The sequence below is a fragment of the Mustela lutreola genome, chromosome 15 (assembly GCF_030435805.1).
Source record: "Mustela lutreola isolate mMusLut2 chromosome 15, mMusLut2.pri, whole genome shotgun sequence".
Taxonomy (NCBI): domain Eukaryota; kingdom Metazoa; phylum Chordata; class Mammalia; order Carnivora; family Mustelidae; genus Mustela; species Mustela lutreola.
The window spans coordinates 21128417-21145184 of record NC_081304.1 but is presented as its reverse complement, the minus strand read 5'-3'; the positions used below and the strand labels follow the sequence as shown (position 1 = coordinate 21145184).

The window sequence follows — 16768 nt, the reverse complement described above, 5'->3', positions numbered from 1 at the left end:
GAGAAGTCTAAAATTACAAAAACCAGGGGTTTTCTTGAAGAGCCAGGACATCCATGGGTACCATCATTAGGGTGGATGTGAATATTTGTTTTCAATTACACCCCAAAGCTATGTCCCACGCGATCTCCTCATCTGGCCACAGCTCCTGAGCTCCTATGTGGACCTTCCTCTCAGACAGAGCTACCCGAACCACAGGTTTGTTTATCAGTAATTGCTGTTTACTGCACGGGCTTCATATCATTAATATGAAGAGGCGGGGCTGTAACTGCGGTGCTAGACGTGATGCCTGCAGTCCATTCCCACCAAGCATTCTGTTCTGTTTGTGTGAGCTGCAAATGACCTCTTGTCTTAGCTCACTGTGTGGCTACAAGAGCATACCTATCTTCCCCCTTCTTCCTTCTTATTTTGTCTGTGCCGCCCAGAATCTCCCCTGAATTTACCAGTCATAGCATCTTCTATTTTTACTATCTAAACCCAGTACATTTGATTTCACTTCTTAGAGCTACCCCCCAATAATTTGTAGCCTATATTAAAAGGGATTCGGGGGAGATTTTTGACATCCTTTCCTGTTACCCCATATCCTGTTAATCTCAGGGTCACAACCAGAAAGTCCTCTACAGCTTCAGCAGCTCATGACTGATGTTGAAGCTACAGGTCATCTGTTGGAAACATGGCTGATTGGCAGCTATTGTTTCGACCTTGAGCTCACCATGACTATGGATAGGGTTAGAAATGAGATCTGTGCTTTCCTGATGCTTCTCCAAATCAAGACCTCTTGGTTTTATGTCTAGTATAGAGCTGTGCCATTCTGTGCCCGTCCTCAAACAGTAAACCTCACATGAACTCAACCACCTAACTCCTGTATTTGAAATGAGATGAGCGGAAGTGCCATCTAGTTGGGCTATCTGTTCTCTGAGAAAGGGCTTCACAGGGTGACACTCCCTCATGCAGTCCCTGTGGTCTGAGTCTCTTCTTAAGCTGGTGGGTTCAAAAGCACCATTTTATTAGAGCACCAGAACCAAAGGGGTTCTCAGGAGCCCACTCACCTAATTCTTAGGTGCCAGGTGAATGAGCCAGAATACAAACTTAGTAATTTAACATTGAGAGATGATCCGTTCTGCAACCAGGAAATTCCCATCTGTGTTGTATCGGGGTATTAGAGAAAACAGATGGTGATATGGAAGCTGGTTGGTAAATACGGAACCAGAAGAGAGATGTGGGGTCTTAAGGAACTCGGCCTGAGGAACTGCCCTTACTCTCCGTGTGCTCATGTGATTTGCATGCAGCGTCACTCCTTCCTGGACTGGGCTGGGTACGAACACTGTCGAGTTGCTTTTTGGATTCACCTTCTTCAGCACTCCATGACAAGCACATTTCCTTAACAATTTGTGTCTTTGATTGGGCTACAGATAGATGGCTAAATCTGAGTGATTAGAACCAGGGCATTTAGAGTACAGAAGACACGAATTTGTTCAACTTGGCCATTACTCACTTGGTGCTGAGCAACTTAGTTAACTTCTGTAAGCCTTTTCACTTATTAGTGAAGTGGGAATAATAATAGTGTGGTAAGGTTGTTGTGAGGATTGAGCAAGGTAGTGCAGGTAAAGCACTTAGCACAGTGTCTGACGAGGAGCTTTCAACTTTTGGTTGACTGGAAGAAGCGTTACTTTCTACTTGTTCACCACAGGAGGCTCTGTGGCTTCTGCGTGGATCTCAGTGTTTTCATTACATGTTGATTGTTCCATGTTAACTGGGACAGGTGTTTTGGAGGCTTCCTGCTGCTTTCTCTATTGAGCCCATAACTAGACTTCAGGGAAACTGGGGTCAGAAGAGACAAAGGCAGCAGAATCTGTTCTCAGAGAAGGGCCACCAGTCCTATCTGGGCTGCCCTGTCATGTCCAATCTTCACAAAAGTGATCCTGTTTATAGGGCTGGCTTCATACTGTTCTCGCTCCTCCTCCTGGGCCATTGTCTTCCTGTTGGCTGCCAAAGAGTCTGAAAGTTGATATATTATGGGGAGGTCCTTTCCAGCTGAGATCCATAACATTCCAGAAAATTGAAGATTTGGGCCTGCATGCGGTGATCATTTCCCTAGGTATATGTATGTAAAAGCATCTTTTTATTTTTATTTATTTATTTATTTATTTTTAGATTTTTTAAAAAAATTTATTTGACAGAGAAGAAGTCACAAGTAGGCAGAGAGGCAGGCAGAGACAGAGAGCGAAGCAGACTTCCCGGTGAGCAGAGAACCCGATGTGGGGCTCCATCCCAGGACCTGAGCTAAAGGCAGAGGTTTAACACACTGAGCCACCCAGGCGCCCCTGTATGTAAAAACATCTTAAATAGACATAATTTTTACTTTAAAAAATTAGTAAAAAAAAAAAAAAAAAAAGAAAAAAGAAAAAAGAAAGGTTTCGTGCTTAATCTGGTGCTCTCATTAAGTTATTGAGATGACTTGGCTTGACAGCGTCACTTGTCAGCTCCAGTGAAATACTTCCTTAGCTTGCGTGTGACTGTTTGGCAGTGGAATGTAAGTGTCTCAGAGCAACAGTGAAATCATACTCACAGTGTTACTGGGTGCCAGGCATGCCTAAGAGCTTTGCATGCATTCATTAATGTGATCCTCTCAACCCTATGAAGCCCCATTTTAAAGAGGAAGAAGTGGAGATACAGAGGTTCAGTAACTTGCCCAAGATCTCACAGTAGGTGGCAGGGCTGAAAATCAGACCCCTGGTCTGGCTTCACGAATCTGTTCTAAATCATCATGTGATTGTGTTTCTTGGCCTGAAGTGGCCAATGTTTTCTTCTGGCCCTTTCTTCCCTTCCTTCCTCCCTCTTTCTTTCTTTTCTTTTCTTTTTTTTTCTTTTCAGATTTTATTTGACAGAGAGAGGGACTATAAGCGGGGGGTGGGAGAGGGAGAAGTGGGCTTCCCACTGAGCAGGGAGCCCGCTGCGAGGCTCTATACCAGGCCCCCTGATCATGACCTGAGCCAAAGGCAGATGCTTAATGACTTAGCTCCCTAGGCGCCCTCTTCTGGCTCTTTCTAATGACATGGTAGGCAGGACTTGTTCTAAATTTTCACCTTAGTCTCCTTTTCTCCCTCAAGTTACAGTGTGCTCTTAAATGGGATATGATTTTTACTTGCCTTTCATTGTGAGGCTTTTCTCTGCACCCACAAATCTATGCTGGCGGCAGGGAGGTGGTCTCTCGGAGAGTGGCAGTGATGGAGGAGGGCACAGTTATGTTTTTCTGATTGGTTAGTGGCAAATGAGCTAACAAATATGAAAGAGAAGACCTTTCTATCCTTACATACAAGTTTGGGATAGGCAGTTCTCTGTAACCAGCAATATGTATTTGGAGAAATTCAGCCGAAAATGTGGTCTCTCTAGGTCTTCTGGTAGAGTTGTGTTGCTTCTCTAAGAGTCACAGATATCAAGTAGGTACATACTCTCAAGTAACTCTCAAGTACTTGCTGGGCCCATTGGGCCACCACAGTGAGCTATAAAGCAGAGGGTTTTACCCCTGGCTTAGAAGGCCTTTCTGATTTTTTTTTTTCTTTATAGAAAGACCCAAAGAAGGGAGCCACAAACCCGCTTCCTTTCTAGGAAATAGTAAGATAAACTTTAATCTCAGGTGTTTTTCTTCAGGTACCACCGATATGTCCACACCGATTTTTATGTTGTTCCAGACAGACAGGGAGGAGAGAGCAGAGGGGAGGGGTGGGAAGAGAAGAACGTATGTTCAGAAACTTTGCTACTGGTGACACCTGAACTGGAATACTTAGAAACATCATATAGAAACAGCATATTACATATTTTCCCATGTGCATATATGTGGTAGCCTGTGGCTTAAAAGCATCACATAAGAAAACCCTCCAAGTATAATGCGCAACCTGAAATGATCATTTGACTACATAAACCTTTCTAGTGTTGCCAAATAGGGTTGGTTGTTCACATTTGAACTGGGTGTGTGGGTTGTTCCCATGAAGCTTGTGAATCATTCATGAACACACCAGAGATTTTCTAGCTATCCAACCAGCCAAAGGATTCATTTCCTATAAAGGCATTGATTACAGTGTTGAAACAGTGCATTCCAGGCTTGCTTGCATTGATACTCAGCAGGGCATTGTGTCATGGGTACTGGTTGCCTCAGCCTACAAATTCTTCCTAGCGTGGATGGTGTTCTTCCCTTCTCTTCTGGGACACTTTCTGTTTCTCCTGAATTTTAATCTCTTTTCCCCCCTTCTTATTTGAAGAGGGCACTTGCTTTTAAAATGATTTTTATTATCCGAACTTGCATTTTAAATCAAAATGGACAGACTTAGTATAGATTTACTCAGGCAACAAGTAAGATACTTTTCTCCATCATTTGATAAATGGAAATTATGGGAATTAATAAGAAGAACATATAATCATTAGCTTCTAAAGAACTTAAATATCTTATTAATAGCATCTAATTGCCTTTTTAAAAAGACATCAGAGAAAGAAGGAACTGAAGGGTGTTATCTCTAGTGTTATTTCCTATTTACACAGAAGGCAAGACCTAATAAGGCGAGTAACATTAGGGATTGTAAGTGAAGTTGAAGATATTAGATCAGAAAAATCTCTGGGCCTACAGCAGAGAAGTCAAATGATGCCCCTAAGGACTAGAATGGAAGGTCACTCCCTGCTGGTCCAAGGTTGTTTTCTATCAACCCAAGTTTCAGCACTATCTACTCCAGATGTGGGGAATGAGAAGTAGAAGAAAGAGCACTGGGTTCTCTCACTGACTGTGTAGTCATGGACCAATCCCCTTTCTCTCTGGGCCCCCGTTTCTCCACCTCTGATATGGAAAAAACTATTAGATGCCATCAAAAATCTTTCTAATTTTCAGAGAGTTATAGGCACTCCCATGTTCATTGAGGCATTATTCACAATAGCCAAGAGGTGGAAACAATCAAAATGGATTTTTTGATGATGAATGGATAAAAAAGAATGTGAAATATATATATATATATATATATATATATATATATATACACACACACATACATATATGTATATGTATACATATGTTTATGTGTGTACACACATACACATGTAATGGAATATTATTCAGAATGTAAGAAGAAGAACATCTTGCAGTAAGTGACAACATAAATGAAGCTTGAAGACATTATAGTAGTGAAATAAGTCAGTCACAGAAAAACAAATAATGCATAATTCCATTTATATGAGATATGATATGATTCCACTTACATGGTACATGGGATATATCTAAAATAATCAACTCATAGAAGCAAAACATAGAAAGGTAGTTGCTATGGAAGGAGGTTGCTTGGGGGAGGGTAAAGGGAAAATTGCTAATCAAAGGGTAAAAAAAAAATAAAATGAGTTCTAGAGATCTGCTGGACAACATTGTGTCTATAGCTAACCGTTCATTTAATTATCTGTTAAAAGACTAAATCTCATGTTAAGCATTCTTACCACAGTTAAAAAGTTAAAGTTAGGTGTGCCTGGGTGGCTCAGTGGGTTAAGCCTCTGCCTTTGGCTCAGGTCATGATCTCAGGGTCCTGGGATCGAGCCCTGCATTGGGCTCTCTGCTTGGCGGGGAGTCTGCTTCCCCCTCTCTCTGTCTGCTTCTCTGCCTACTTGTGATCTCTGTCTGTCAAATAAATAAATAAAAAATCTTAAAAAAAAAGTTAAAGTTAAAAATAAAGTTTAAATTTAAAAATTTAAGTTTTGAAAGTTAAAAAATAAATCTCAGTCTATGAATTTAGAGATAAAAAGACTATATAGACTATTTATAGACTATTTAAGACTATTTATAGACTAATGCTAATACCATAGACTCCTTGGATGGTCTCTCACTAGAATCAGAGACAAGCAAGCTAGGAAATAGTTCTTTGAAGAGTTGAAAAAATAATCTCTTGCTACTGTGAATTCTTTCCATTCTTGGAGACTGATTACAGAATGTATCTGGTGCTATTTTAACCCTATTAAGGAAATCAAAGTACTTAACATTCAATCTTATTATTTTGTGACACTGGGTGATAGTCACACAATACTCAGTATTCACACAATATTGTGTGATAGTCATTGAACCACTCTATCCATTAGTTCCTCTATCTACTAAATGGAAACATTAGGGGTAGCTCCTTCATGGTAGTAAGGATTAAATGAATTAGTTATTAAATGAGTTACTTACTAGATTTTAATAACCCTACTTCATAAATAGGTCGATGGATATGTAGGGTAGGAATTGTCTGCAAGTGTGGTCATCTATCAAGCTAGTGTCAAAACCTAAAAGATAATTCCCTAAGACAGTAGGTCATCCAGATCTTTAAAGCAAAAGGCATTTGTCAGTTAACAAGCAGTGGCTTTTATAATTCAGCACGCATGCTTCAAGTGAGAATCTTTTAAAATTTGGATGCCTAGGTCCCACACCTGGAGATGCTGATGCAGGATGTCTACAGTATGGCCAAATAATCTAAATTTTATAGGTTCCTTGGGATATTGGATATAAGTGGTTTCTGAGTCAACTAGAGAAATCCTGGTGGCAAGGAATGTAATGGGTTACCACTGACTAAACTCTTGAGGAAAAATTTTCAGGCCACTTCTTCTGAGCAAGAATTGGTGGAGTTGATCATAGAGGATGAGGATGGAGAGGTTGTGAGCCATCTATAGGGACTAGGGGGGCAGTTAATGGTTGAGAGACAAAGGGGAAGAGAGAAGCATGGTTACCCCTACATTTGGAAGTGTTTAAACCAGCTGTCATATATTAAGGTGAGGTCAACATGAAAAAAAGACAAAATCTAGAAAAAATATATCCTTAAACCTCCTTTGTTGGGAAATATAATTGCAGACCACCAAATGGGTTTTGATACTCTTTCCTGCTCTGAGACAGGTTCTACCAATCAAAAGGCCATCTTGCTCTTGGAGTCAATCCTTCTTAAAATTATGTCTTACTAGGACTTTATAGACTTCCAGAGAAAGGAACCTGGCATTATATTGCCTTACAGGACTGGGATTCACAGTCTTTTTGGTTTCAAATATCTATAATTCAGCCTAGGATGTATGAGTGTGAGCTTGGCACATGGGATGGGATAGCCTTGAGTGGAGTGGGAGGAAGAGATCCTATTTTGGGAATAAATTAAGAATGGCATTGCCATATCAACCCAAGGTTAGCCTGAATCCATCGAGGTTCCTAAACCCTGAATCCTGTTGGAATCAAAACTCAGAGCAGACTGAGCAACTCTGGCTTCTCACCAACTGGTTTCTCAGTTAGTGTTGATAGTACATATGGGGTCCACTGGGGACCATCACTGAACCAGACACAAAGGAAGAAGTTTGTGAAATTACAAATGCCTGGTTCCAATTAGGGGACAAACCTCTCTTCTGCCTGGCCTTATACAGCTTACACAACCCTTTTAGTGTTATTATTCCATTTAATCTCTCCAGTGTGTGAGGACCTACATTGTGATGTCCCTTTTACTCAAGGTCATACACACAGACTGGGATGAGACTGTCTCCTAGGGCTTCTGAGGCAACCCCCTGCTCTTCCCACACTTCATCCTTCAGTCTGAGAGTATGCTGTGAAGTGCTACCAGGGGTAATCTGGGCATTCAGATGGGAAAGAAGTTATTGGGAGGAAGGAGATCACTCTGAGAGTTTTCCATTCCTCTTGCTCAGTATAAGTTGCTACTTGTATGGAGGAAGTGGCTGCTGAGCTCTGAGTTAAATTATGCTTCTGTTTTTGCTGTGGGCACTAGCTATCAGCTGATATCTGATATAGACCTGAAGATTCAGAAATGCCTTACTGAGTAGAATTGCAGGCTTGATGACAGGAAGATCTTGTTCTGTTCTTTTTTCACCGCTCAAAGCCGGGCACTATTAAAACTCCCCAAATCATGAGTGGATAACTACATTTATGGAGAAAGAATTTTGACATGGGATAATAACACAGTTAAGTCTAGGGCTGTAGTTAAAGGCAAAGCTTATGTAAAAATAACATTTGCATCATGCTCTTCAGTGTACCAAGTACATGACATAAACAATTTCATTTGATCTGCGCAGCAAACCTGTCAAGTAGCCATGGTCCTCTTAACAAATAAGAAAATTAAGTTTGATAAAGGCTAAAGGTTTTGCCCAGGGTCCCAAGAGACTAGTTTAGGACTTCAGGTCTTTTGGCTCCACATCCTGTATTTGATTTGTAATTATTTATGAAAACTTCTGAAAATGTCAAATATTTTGTAGGGATTGATTGAAACCCTCTGTGACCCTACTTATGAGAAGCTCTGATAATGGCTGGTACATACATGGTATCTTCTCACTTGAGACTGTCTTGTGCTCTGAAGCAGCAATTACTCAATGATTACTTTTCTGCAAAGTTTGTGGGATCAAGTCCATTTCTCTGTGATGGATAAATTGAAGGAGGAAGCTATGTTATGTTTTCATGGTCATCAGTCCCAGGGAGATGGAGGAACAGGATTATGGCGTGAGAGTTCCAGCTCCATGTTCCTTGCTAAACAGTCGGAAACAACTCCCATTCCCTATAGAGTGGAAAGAGAAACAGCAAACATTTAATAAAAGGATCCATAGTATTCCTTCAAAATGCACTAGATTCACTCCCCACAACTCTTCCTGACTCTTGATGAAAATATTTGGAGAACCCAATGGTTACAAAGTTTTGCAGAACACGGACATCTTCAAAAATGCCTTGGGGAATATAAAGTATGTGCATATGGTTAACAGACAGTCCAGTTCAACAGGAGTCAGACTCACAACTATTAAAGGAAACACAACATTAAAGATCTTTCCCCCTATTTATGCTATTCCTATATAGGCTTCTTTCTACAGCCAAGGAAGGATTTTAGGAGGGAAGATCGCAGCTTTTCGCCTCATGTACCATGGCCAAAACCAATCTTAGAACTTGTCTGACTGGATCAAGTGAGCAATATACGTAAACAAGATCTGAGTAAACAAGAGAGAAACCTGCCTATCACCTGTGGAGTCAAGTAATGTAGGGCACCTTCCTGGGCACTTATAAATCAGTGCCCGTCTCTCAGAGAAATGGGTGATGTGCTTCCCAAGCAATGTCATTTGTTATCCTGTTGATAGTGGCAACTTAGGGAAGGATCAGAATGCAAGGTATTCTATCTAGCAATGTAGACCCACTGTGGTAGTAAGAAACTAGGTACCTTAAGGGGCTGGGGACTTTTTAAGCCTTTCTGGTAGGAGCAAGTATTGGCCTTTCTTTCATGAATGAGGGTCATTTTCATCACCTTGGGATGTTAGACTCTGACAGTTCTGATGATGAAGCAAGGCTGCACATGCTCGTGAGAAGAAATGATTTTGCCATCCTGAATCTCCTGAGTGATGGTGCAGATTTTAACCAGTATTCGGGGCAGGCATCTGTAGGCACAGCAGGGCCCGTGTGTCCAATGGGAAGTTGAGGGTGATGCATTGTCAACTGAGGCTGTGCATTCCATGGCACTGGCCTTACTGGAAGGCTCACATTTGGTGGTGCATGGGCTACAGGGAAGCCTAGAAAAAACAGAATTTTACCTGTGACTGAGGGAAGATAACGATGGTGATGGAGTGGTGTCAACATGGGCCACTCAAAACAAGGACTCCCAAAAGCTTATTCATTCATTTTGTCCTATCATTAGTGAAAGAAGAAGAATGAAAGCAGATCTATGGGGAAGCAGCATCCTTAGTTTGGAAGCATTAGATTACGTAAGCAGCCATTATGCACAATGCCATTGCCTTGTGGAAGAACACCATGCCAGGAGCTAACGACCAGGGTGCAGCCCAGCTCTGTCATTTACCAGCTGGTGACCTCAGATAAGTCAGTGAAGCCTCCCGAGCTTTAGTTCTTCATCTCCAGGCTGGGTATAATGGGAGCTAAATTTACAGGGTCAGTAGGGATACGGGACAAGCTGAGGGGCTTATTATTTGAGGACAAGAAGTTAGTCAGATATTTTTCTTATCAGAGAGTCACAATATTACTGGTGGCCTGAGCCCCATCTATGGAAGAGTCCTCAGTCTTTATCAAGAAGCTTCAAAGTGCCTTTGGGTGTATTTAAATGAAACTTTACAGAATTGGAGTTGGAAGCAGTTAACAGAGCTCTTTATAGAAAGCATCATCTTTCTTTGATGATTCAAGGCACTTTGGTGCCTTGTAGCTCCTCATAGGGACTAGCTATGGCTAACCTTATGCTAGTATAATGTGGCAGTTAAAATGTGCAAGTTAAAAGAATGCTGGGAACAGAATTCAGTGGTTATTTTGGGGAAGAAGGTTTCTGTAACAATTTTAACAGAGTCTGCACCTGGGGCGTTCATTTGGAAGGAGCTGCTTCCTCTGAAGAGGTTGTGCTCTATCTAGGTCAGTTCCTTATGAGTTGTTTGGCTTCTTATTGAAAAACCTTACAATTTCTACTTTAAAAAAAGATGCTAAAATACATATCTACATGCTGCTGTTGGCATCAAGGACGAATGGCTGGACAGGGATGGGCATTTCAGCTTGAGCAGAATGTTCCGCCAAATGGAACAGGGTCATCCTATTCAATCTCATGAAAGTTCATCGCAGTGGGGGAAAATCTGTAAGTGGCCAGGAATATTTGAATATTTGGGAAAACCATTTTTTCCCTTGTACTTAAAAAATCTCAACATATAAGCAATTAACCTGGCACACTGGCTCTTCAGAATGACTCAGCTCAGCTAAGGCCTCAAGTTTGGACCAGGTTACAATTGTAGGTCTCGGAACAGCACAGCTTGAGACCATGTATCGCAAGTTCCCATCATTGGCAAGAAGATCAAAGCTCACGCCCCCTGTTGCCAGTGGCAGTAACACATGTAGGTGAGCATATTTTCTAGTAGGAGCTGTTTTTATTTTACTTACTTGACATCTGAACTCTCCAGAAGGCTGCGGTATGTGGCAATCTCACATTCCAGCCGGGACTTGACATCCAGCAGAATTTCGTATTCTTGGTTCTGTCTCTCCAGGGCACACCGGATGTCTGCCAGCTGAGCCTCCACATTATCGATCAGACACTGGATCTGGGCCAGTAAGGCTGTATATCGGGCCTCTGTCTCCACCAGGATGCATTCCTGGGAATCTCTCTGCCACGGAGGAGGAAAGTAGGATTTATAACGATGACTTGTTGGAGCCTAGGTCACTTGTAAACTGCATCATTTTAAACAATGGTTTCTTTGGGGCAGGTACTAATGAATCTCCAACCCTCTTATTACTTCCTAACCAAATAAATCCCAAACCAAAATTATCAACTATGCTAAAGCTCACTTCCCTTTATACTCTTAACTTATTTTTGCCCTCTTTTAAGTATTTACTTCTTTCTTAATCACCTGATAATATCCTACCACACTCTCCTACCTGTGAGACAAAAAAGTACTCCAATTTATTTTACACCTGGGCTATGAGAACCTGTTACAATGGCACCTCATTCTATGAATATTTATACCTTAAAGAAGTCAGCAGCATCTAACGCAGCATATCTAAAACATGAGAGTTGAAACTTTGATGATTAAAGTTCTTTCCTGCTTCGTCATTCTGTAAGTCTACGGACAATGGAATTTTAGGTTTGAATAACCTATCATTTCCATGGTTTTCCCAATTTTTAGAGAGGAGAAGACTGAGGTTCAAGGGGTTAAGTGAGTTGTCCATGGTCACATGATTAGCTGGTGACAAAACCAACTTTGGGGCAGGCTCTTCCAAGTACCCTTCATATCAGAGCCATTTAAATAACTCCTTACAGGGCGCCTGGTTGGCTCAATGGGCTAAGCCTTTGCCTTTGGCTCAGGTCATGATCTCAGGGTCCTGGGATCGAGTCTTGCATCAGGCTCTCTGCTCAGTGGGAAGCCTGCTTCCCTCTCTCTCTCTCTGCCTGCCTACTTGTGATCTCTCTCTCTCTCTCTGTCAAATAAATAACTGCTTACTTCAGAGAGGCAGTAAAATGAAACAGAAGTGGTTCCAGCTTTGGAACCTGAATTCCGGCTCAGACTCATTTCTTTTGTGACCTTTAACAAGTTACTTAATGCCTCAGGATCTCAGTGTCTCCATCTCTATAAAATAGGCAAGATGGAACTCACCTGGGATCTGGCTTGGGAAAATTACTTTAGCTGCCTGAGGCTCAGCTGTAAAATTGGCTCAATAATTATGCTACCTCCTTTATAAGATTATTTTATAAATTTGATAGTTTTAAAAAATGTTTTGCATGTAATAAAATGCCCTCTTAATGTTTCCCAAAGTGTATTCCATAGATCATTATTGCCATGAGAGGATCTTAAAAAAGGGGTTCCAGAGCCAAATAAGTCTGGAAAGCTGAGTACCATATATCTCCTTCTGGGAGAGCCATAGAGCATATTAGCTTATTAAAGGCCTGCAGGAAGGTACCCTGTTGAACCTGTGTTTACTCCAGCATTTCCCAGGCTTTTTGGACCACAGGCCCCTTTTTTGGCCATAGGTCCTTTAGCAAACAGAGGAACTTCTGAGGGACACAATTTGTGAAACATTACAACATGCAGGTGTCTGGGGTTTTTGCCATCACTGCTGTATTAGGCTTGGTCAGCTTGCTGGGTACCATTCGGTGTTGAGCCTGCAGTTCAATCTCCAGAGCATTCACAGTGCGTCTCAGTCCAGTGACCTCCTTCAGGCAGCACTGCTGCTGTTCAGAGCTGGCCACCACCTGCTGGTTCAGCCCCTCCATCTGAAACACAAAGACCATGACTATTATGAAGGAAAACATGACTTTGATTAACGGACACCTGGAAATGCAATGTCAACTTTTTGGTTTTGACTTTTCTACCCTCCCCCACCTGCGTGTTGAACCACTGTTCCACTTCTCTGCGGTTTGTCTCCATGATGGACTCATACTGACATCTCATTTCTTGTAGAACCTGGTTTAGATCAACGGAAGGAGCAGCGGTCACTTCAATGTTGAGTCTGTCCCCAAGCTGGCTCTGTAAGGAATTTATTTCCTATGAAAAGAAAAAGAATGGGAGGTCACTTGGTGAACAGATGACACCCTTGTGTTCTTGTTTGTCTAATAGCAATGGTTTAGCTTAATTGTATCTGAAATATAGCTCACAATAAAGACATAGATGATTTATAGGTGCTATTGAGATGCCATAAAATGACTTCAGGCTAGTTCAGATATGACTCTGTGTTCAAATATGTAGAACATTAAAAGGAATCAATCAGCAAGATCAGAGTCTTAAAGAATTTAAATCATTTCCAGCGATGGGTAATGGTGAAGCAGCAGAGAGGTAGAATTTGTAATAAGAGACCATAGCCTCTATGACGCCAATATGGGCTTTTACTAATACAGACTTATAGAAATAGTGGCAGAAGTCTGTGTAGGGATCCTACAAACAGAGGAAAGCTGTGAGGACAGGAAAAGTGTTGCTTCCTTCTCTTGGAAAAGCGGGAAGGACAATGGAGGCCTCAGATACTGTGTTATAGGTGATGGATTCCCATGCTAGTAGCGGTAGGTACTGTCAGGGCTGAAAAGCAGAGTAGTATCTACTTTTTGGAGACACCTATTGCCCAGTTCAAGTCAAAGGAATTGCTGCTATTTTTAGAGGCTTAGCTTGTAATGACTCTTGGTTTTTCTCTAACCTCTCCATGGTTGTTTTTGAGGCAGAGGAGCTCCTCCTTCAGAGACTGGACTTGCACCTCCAGGTCGGCCTGGGCCAGGGTCAATGCATTGAGGATCTGCTGTAGGCCTTTGGCGTCTGCCTCCACCAGCTGGCGTATGGACATCTCAGCTTCATACCTTTAAAAATGAGACACAAAAAGAAAGGCAATATAATCAGATAGTGTAAATCAAGCCAAGAAGAACTCTCCTTCCGCATTTTCCTTTGGGTCTTTCATTTAGTATATTTCTGTGTCAGTTTTATTCTCGTTAGAGGTGAGACCACTTGATAAATATCACACATAATTATTATTCCTTAATCAGTTTGCTGGGATGAGGCTATATTGCTATTCTTTGAGATAAGGAAATTTATCCTCTTTCTCCTGCTCCAAGAGGCAATGCAGTAGATGGAAAAAGAGCAGTGGATGAGGAGTTAGAAAACTTGGAGGCATGTTTTAGCTATTTCTTGTGCTAGCTGTATGTCTTTGGATGTGACAGACCCCCCCCCCCCCCAAACCACAGTTTTCTCAACGTAATCAAGGCAACTATTTATTAACCCATTTTCCTGAATTACTGTGCAGGTGATCAGATGGGTTCATATGTTAGAATCTCCAAGTACTGTTTCCATTTATCGAATGTGAAGGTTTTCCCTGGGCTCGTGCTGGTATGGTGTGGAGCAGGAGGTTTAGCAGATTTGGGGATAATCTTCTCAGGAGTGTATGGAGTCAGAGGCGGGTGAATTCTGCCGCGAATGACAGTGCTGGGTGGGCTTACTTGGCTCTCATGTCATCAGCAGCCAGTTTGGTGTTGTCAATTTGTGAGACCAGTCTGGAATTCTCAGCCTTGGTGCACAAGATCTAGAATTAAGAAATTGTACACACAAATTAGACAAACACCAGGATCTCCTTCTTTAAAAACCAATGGCTTGTGTGTATTGCAATTAACAGTGGGTGGCGGGGAGTTAGGCTTTTCATAGCTATGCTTAGGAAGTTTGGGAAGCTTTGGAAAGTCTGAGTTTTTTTTTTTTTTTAAGATTTTATTCATTTGACAGAGACACACAGAGAGGGAACACAGCAGGGGGAGTGGGAGAAGGAGAAGCAGGCTTGCCGCAGAGTGGGGAGCCCGATGGGGGGCTCGATCCCAGGATGCTGGGATCAGGACCTGAGCTGAAAGCAGACGCTTAACGACTAAGTCACCTAGGCACCCCAGGAAAGTCCGAGTTTTTGTTATTTTCCTAAGAAATCAGCAAAACCCACACCAATAAAAATTTCTGTATATGTTTTACCATTAAATTATAAAATCTGGGGTGCCTGGGTGGCTCAGTGGGCTAAAGCCTCTGCCTTCGGCTCAGGTCATGATCTCAGGGTCCTGGGATTGAGCCCCGCATCGGACTCTCTGCTCAGCAGGGAGCCTGCTTCCTCCCCCCCGCCTGCCTCTCTGCATACTTGTAATTTCTGTCTAATAAATAAATAAAATCTTTAAAAAATAATATAAAATCTGCCCTTGATTTGCATCCTCTGGAATGTAACCACCATGAGGGCAAGGACTTTTTAGCACACGAATATTTTCCTAGAGCCTGGAGTAATGTCTGCTGTGTTGGTGGTGGTGTTCGGTAAACACTTGTTGAAGAAATAAAATGGAATAAATCTGGCATGGGAAGTAACAGCAACACATTGCTCTGATTAGGAGATAGGCTTGGTGTTGGAAGAAACCATTGAAATAATTTGGAGATAATGAAATGAGCATAAAAGGGGGAAACAGTGGTGATGGCAAAATGGTTAAAACATATAATAATTCCTAAACATTTGGGAACTTGTTAAAACAAAATGCCCTTTCTCATATCCCTGTTTTCTTATTTTTGCTAAAGAAATGACAGCAATAGGTTGTTGACACATTTTGACACATGTTGACACACTTCTGACACAGCAGAATGTATCTCTGGAAGATGAACAAATATAAAACTCTGAATATTGCCTCCAGATGACAATTCCATTCAAGAGATTCTCTTATTCTACAAAATATTTTTTCCAACATAAGATGAACTAAAAATATTAAGGGTTAGCAAATGGCTATTGCTTGGAGAGTGTCATGACTCAACCCAATTATACACATTCCTAAGAATCTTACCTTTCTCTGGAGCTCCTCTATGGTAGCATAGTAGGACACGTAGTCAGGACATACAACACAGAGCTCTTTGTTACACTCTTCCTGGATTTTGCACTCCAATTCAGCATTCTCTTGTTCCAAGATCCGCACCTTCTCAAGGTAGTTAGCAAGGCGCTCATTCAAGATTTGCATGGTCTCTTTCTCATGGCTGTTGATGCCTTCACCACACCAGCCACAATCATCCAGAAGGGGACAGGCATTGAAGTTGCTTATTAAGCAGATGGGTGTGAAATAAAAGCAAGGAGTGGGCCTGGCAGTCCTCGGAACATGGCTAACTTGTTGGCAGCTGTTGGCTTCAAGACCGTCATGTTGGCAGCTGGCGTTAGAAGAAATGGTCCGAAAATTTGTAATCCTAGAGCAGTTTTGGTGTGGCGTTGAACAAGAAATCATTGTTGTTGTACAACCATTGGTTTCCATAGTGTGTACCCAGTTTTGGTTTATTTTAGTCCGTGGTCCGGATGGAAAGCTCAAGGAACCTCGACTGTGTCTGATTTCCAAGCTTCTCGGCTATTTCCTCTTTGAAGTGCTTATATAGCCTTTGCTCTAGGTGGGGTCACAGCTGACAGGATGTTTTCCTTTCTAATGTTTATATCAAATCCCATAGGAACATCTCATTAGTCTGCTTTTTACTTGCCTGAGAAGAGTTACTTGTCTCATAAAAATGTGCATTGAGGCTGTTACTAAGTTATGACCCATCACAACTACTACTTGTCATTGGATCCAGAGCTTCACATGAAGTCTTCAAAAGGAACTGTCGTCACAGTTCTAACAGCATCCATTATTAAGTAGGTGTGAGTATATTAAGTTCATTAAATCCTTATTGACCTCTCCACCTGGCATTAAGCTTGAATCGGGAATGAGTTCATCCTTCTTTTCCTTTCTTCTCTAGGAAAGGGAATCTATTAATATCTAATAATCATTGGAGAACTCAGAAATCAGTGTTTTATTTTATTCTGCCCCACTGATTT

The 16768-nt window shown here is 41.7% G+C and overlaps 1 protein-coding gene and 1 long non-coding RNA gene across 7 annotated transcripts in view; one reads left to right on the top strand and one right to left on the bottom strand.

Moving 5' to 3' along the window:
- Window positions 1–16768, top strand: part of LOC131815872 (uncharacterized) — a 150291-nt gene that overhangs the window by 121759 nt on the left and 11764 nt on the right. The gene's annotated exons all lie outside the window — the stretch shown is intronic.
- KRT39 (keratin 39) lies at window positions 9273–16217 on the bottom strand. Its single transcript, XM_059147935.1, has 7 exons — window positions 15762–16217; window positions 14409–14491; window positions 13619–13775; window positions 12817–12978; window positions 12582–12707; window positions 10883–11103; window positions 9273–9525 (listed from the first exon to the last, which is right to left on the bottom strand). The coding sequence occupies exons 1-7, from the start codon at window positions 16215–16217 to the stop codon at window positions 9273–9275; spliced, it is 1458 nt and encodes a 485-aa protein (XP_059003918.1).

Excerpts from the sequence above, each read along its gene's own strand:
- KRT39 (XM_059147935.1), bottom strand. The coding sequence starts at position 16,217 with ATGGAAACCAATGGTTGTACAACAACAATGATTTCTTGTTCAACGCCA. Across the intron at positions 12,979-13,618 it reads TCAAAAACAACCATGGAGAG|GAAATAAATTCCTTACAGAG; the intron begins GTTAGAGAAAAA and ends TTCTTTTCATAG. Across the intron at positions 9,526-10,882 it reads CTGGAGAGTTCAGATGTCAA|GCTTCCCTGTAGCCCATGCA; the intron begins GTAAGTAAAATA and ends TGTTTTTTCTAG.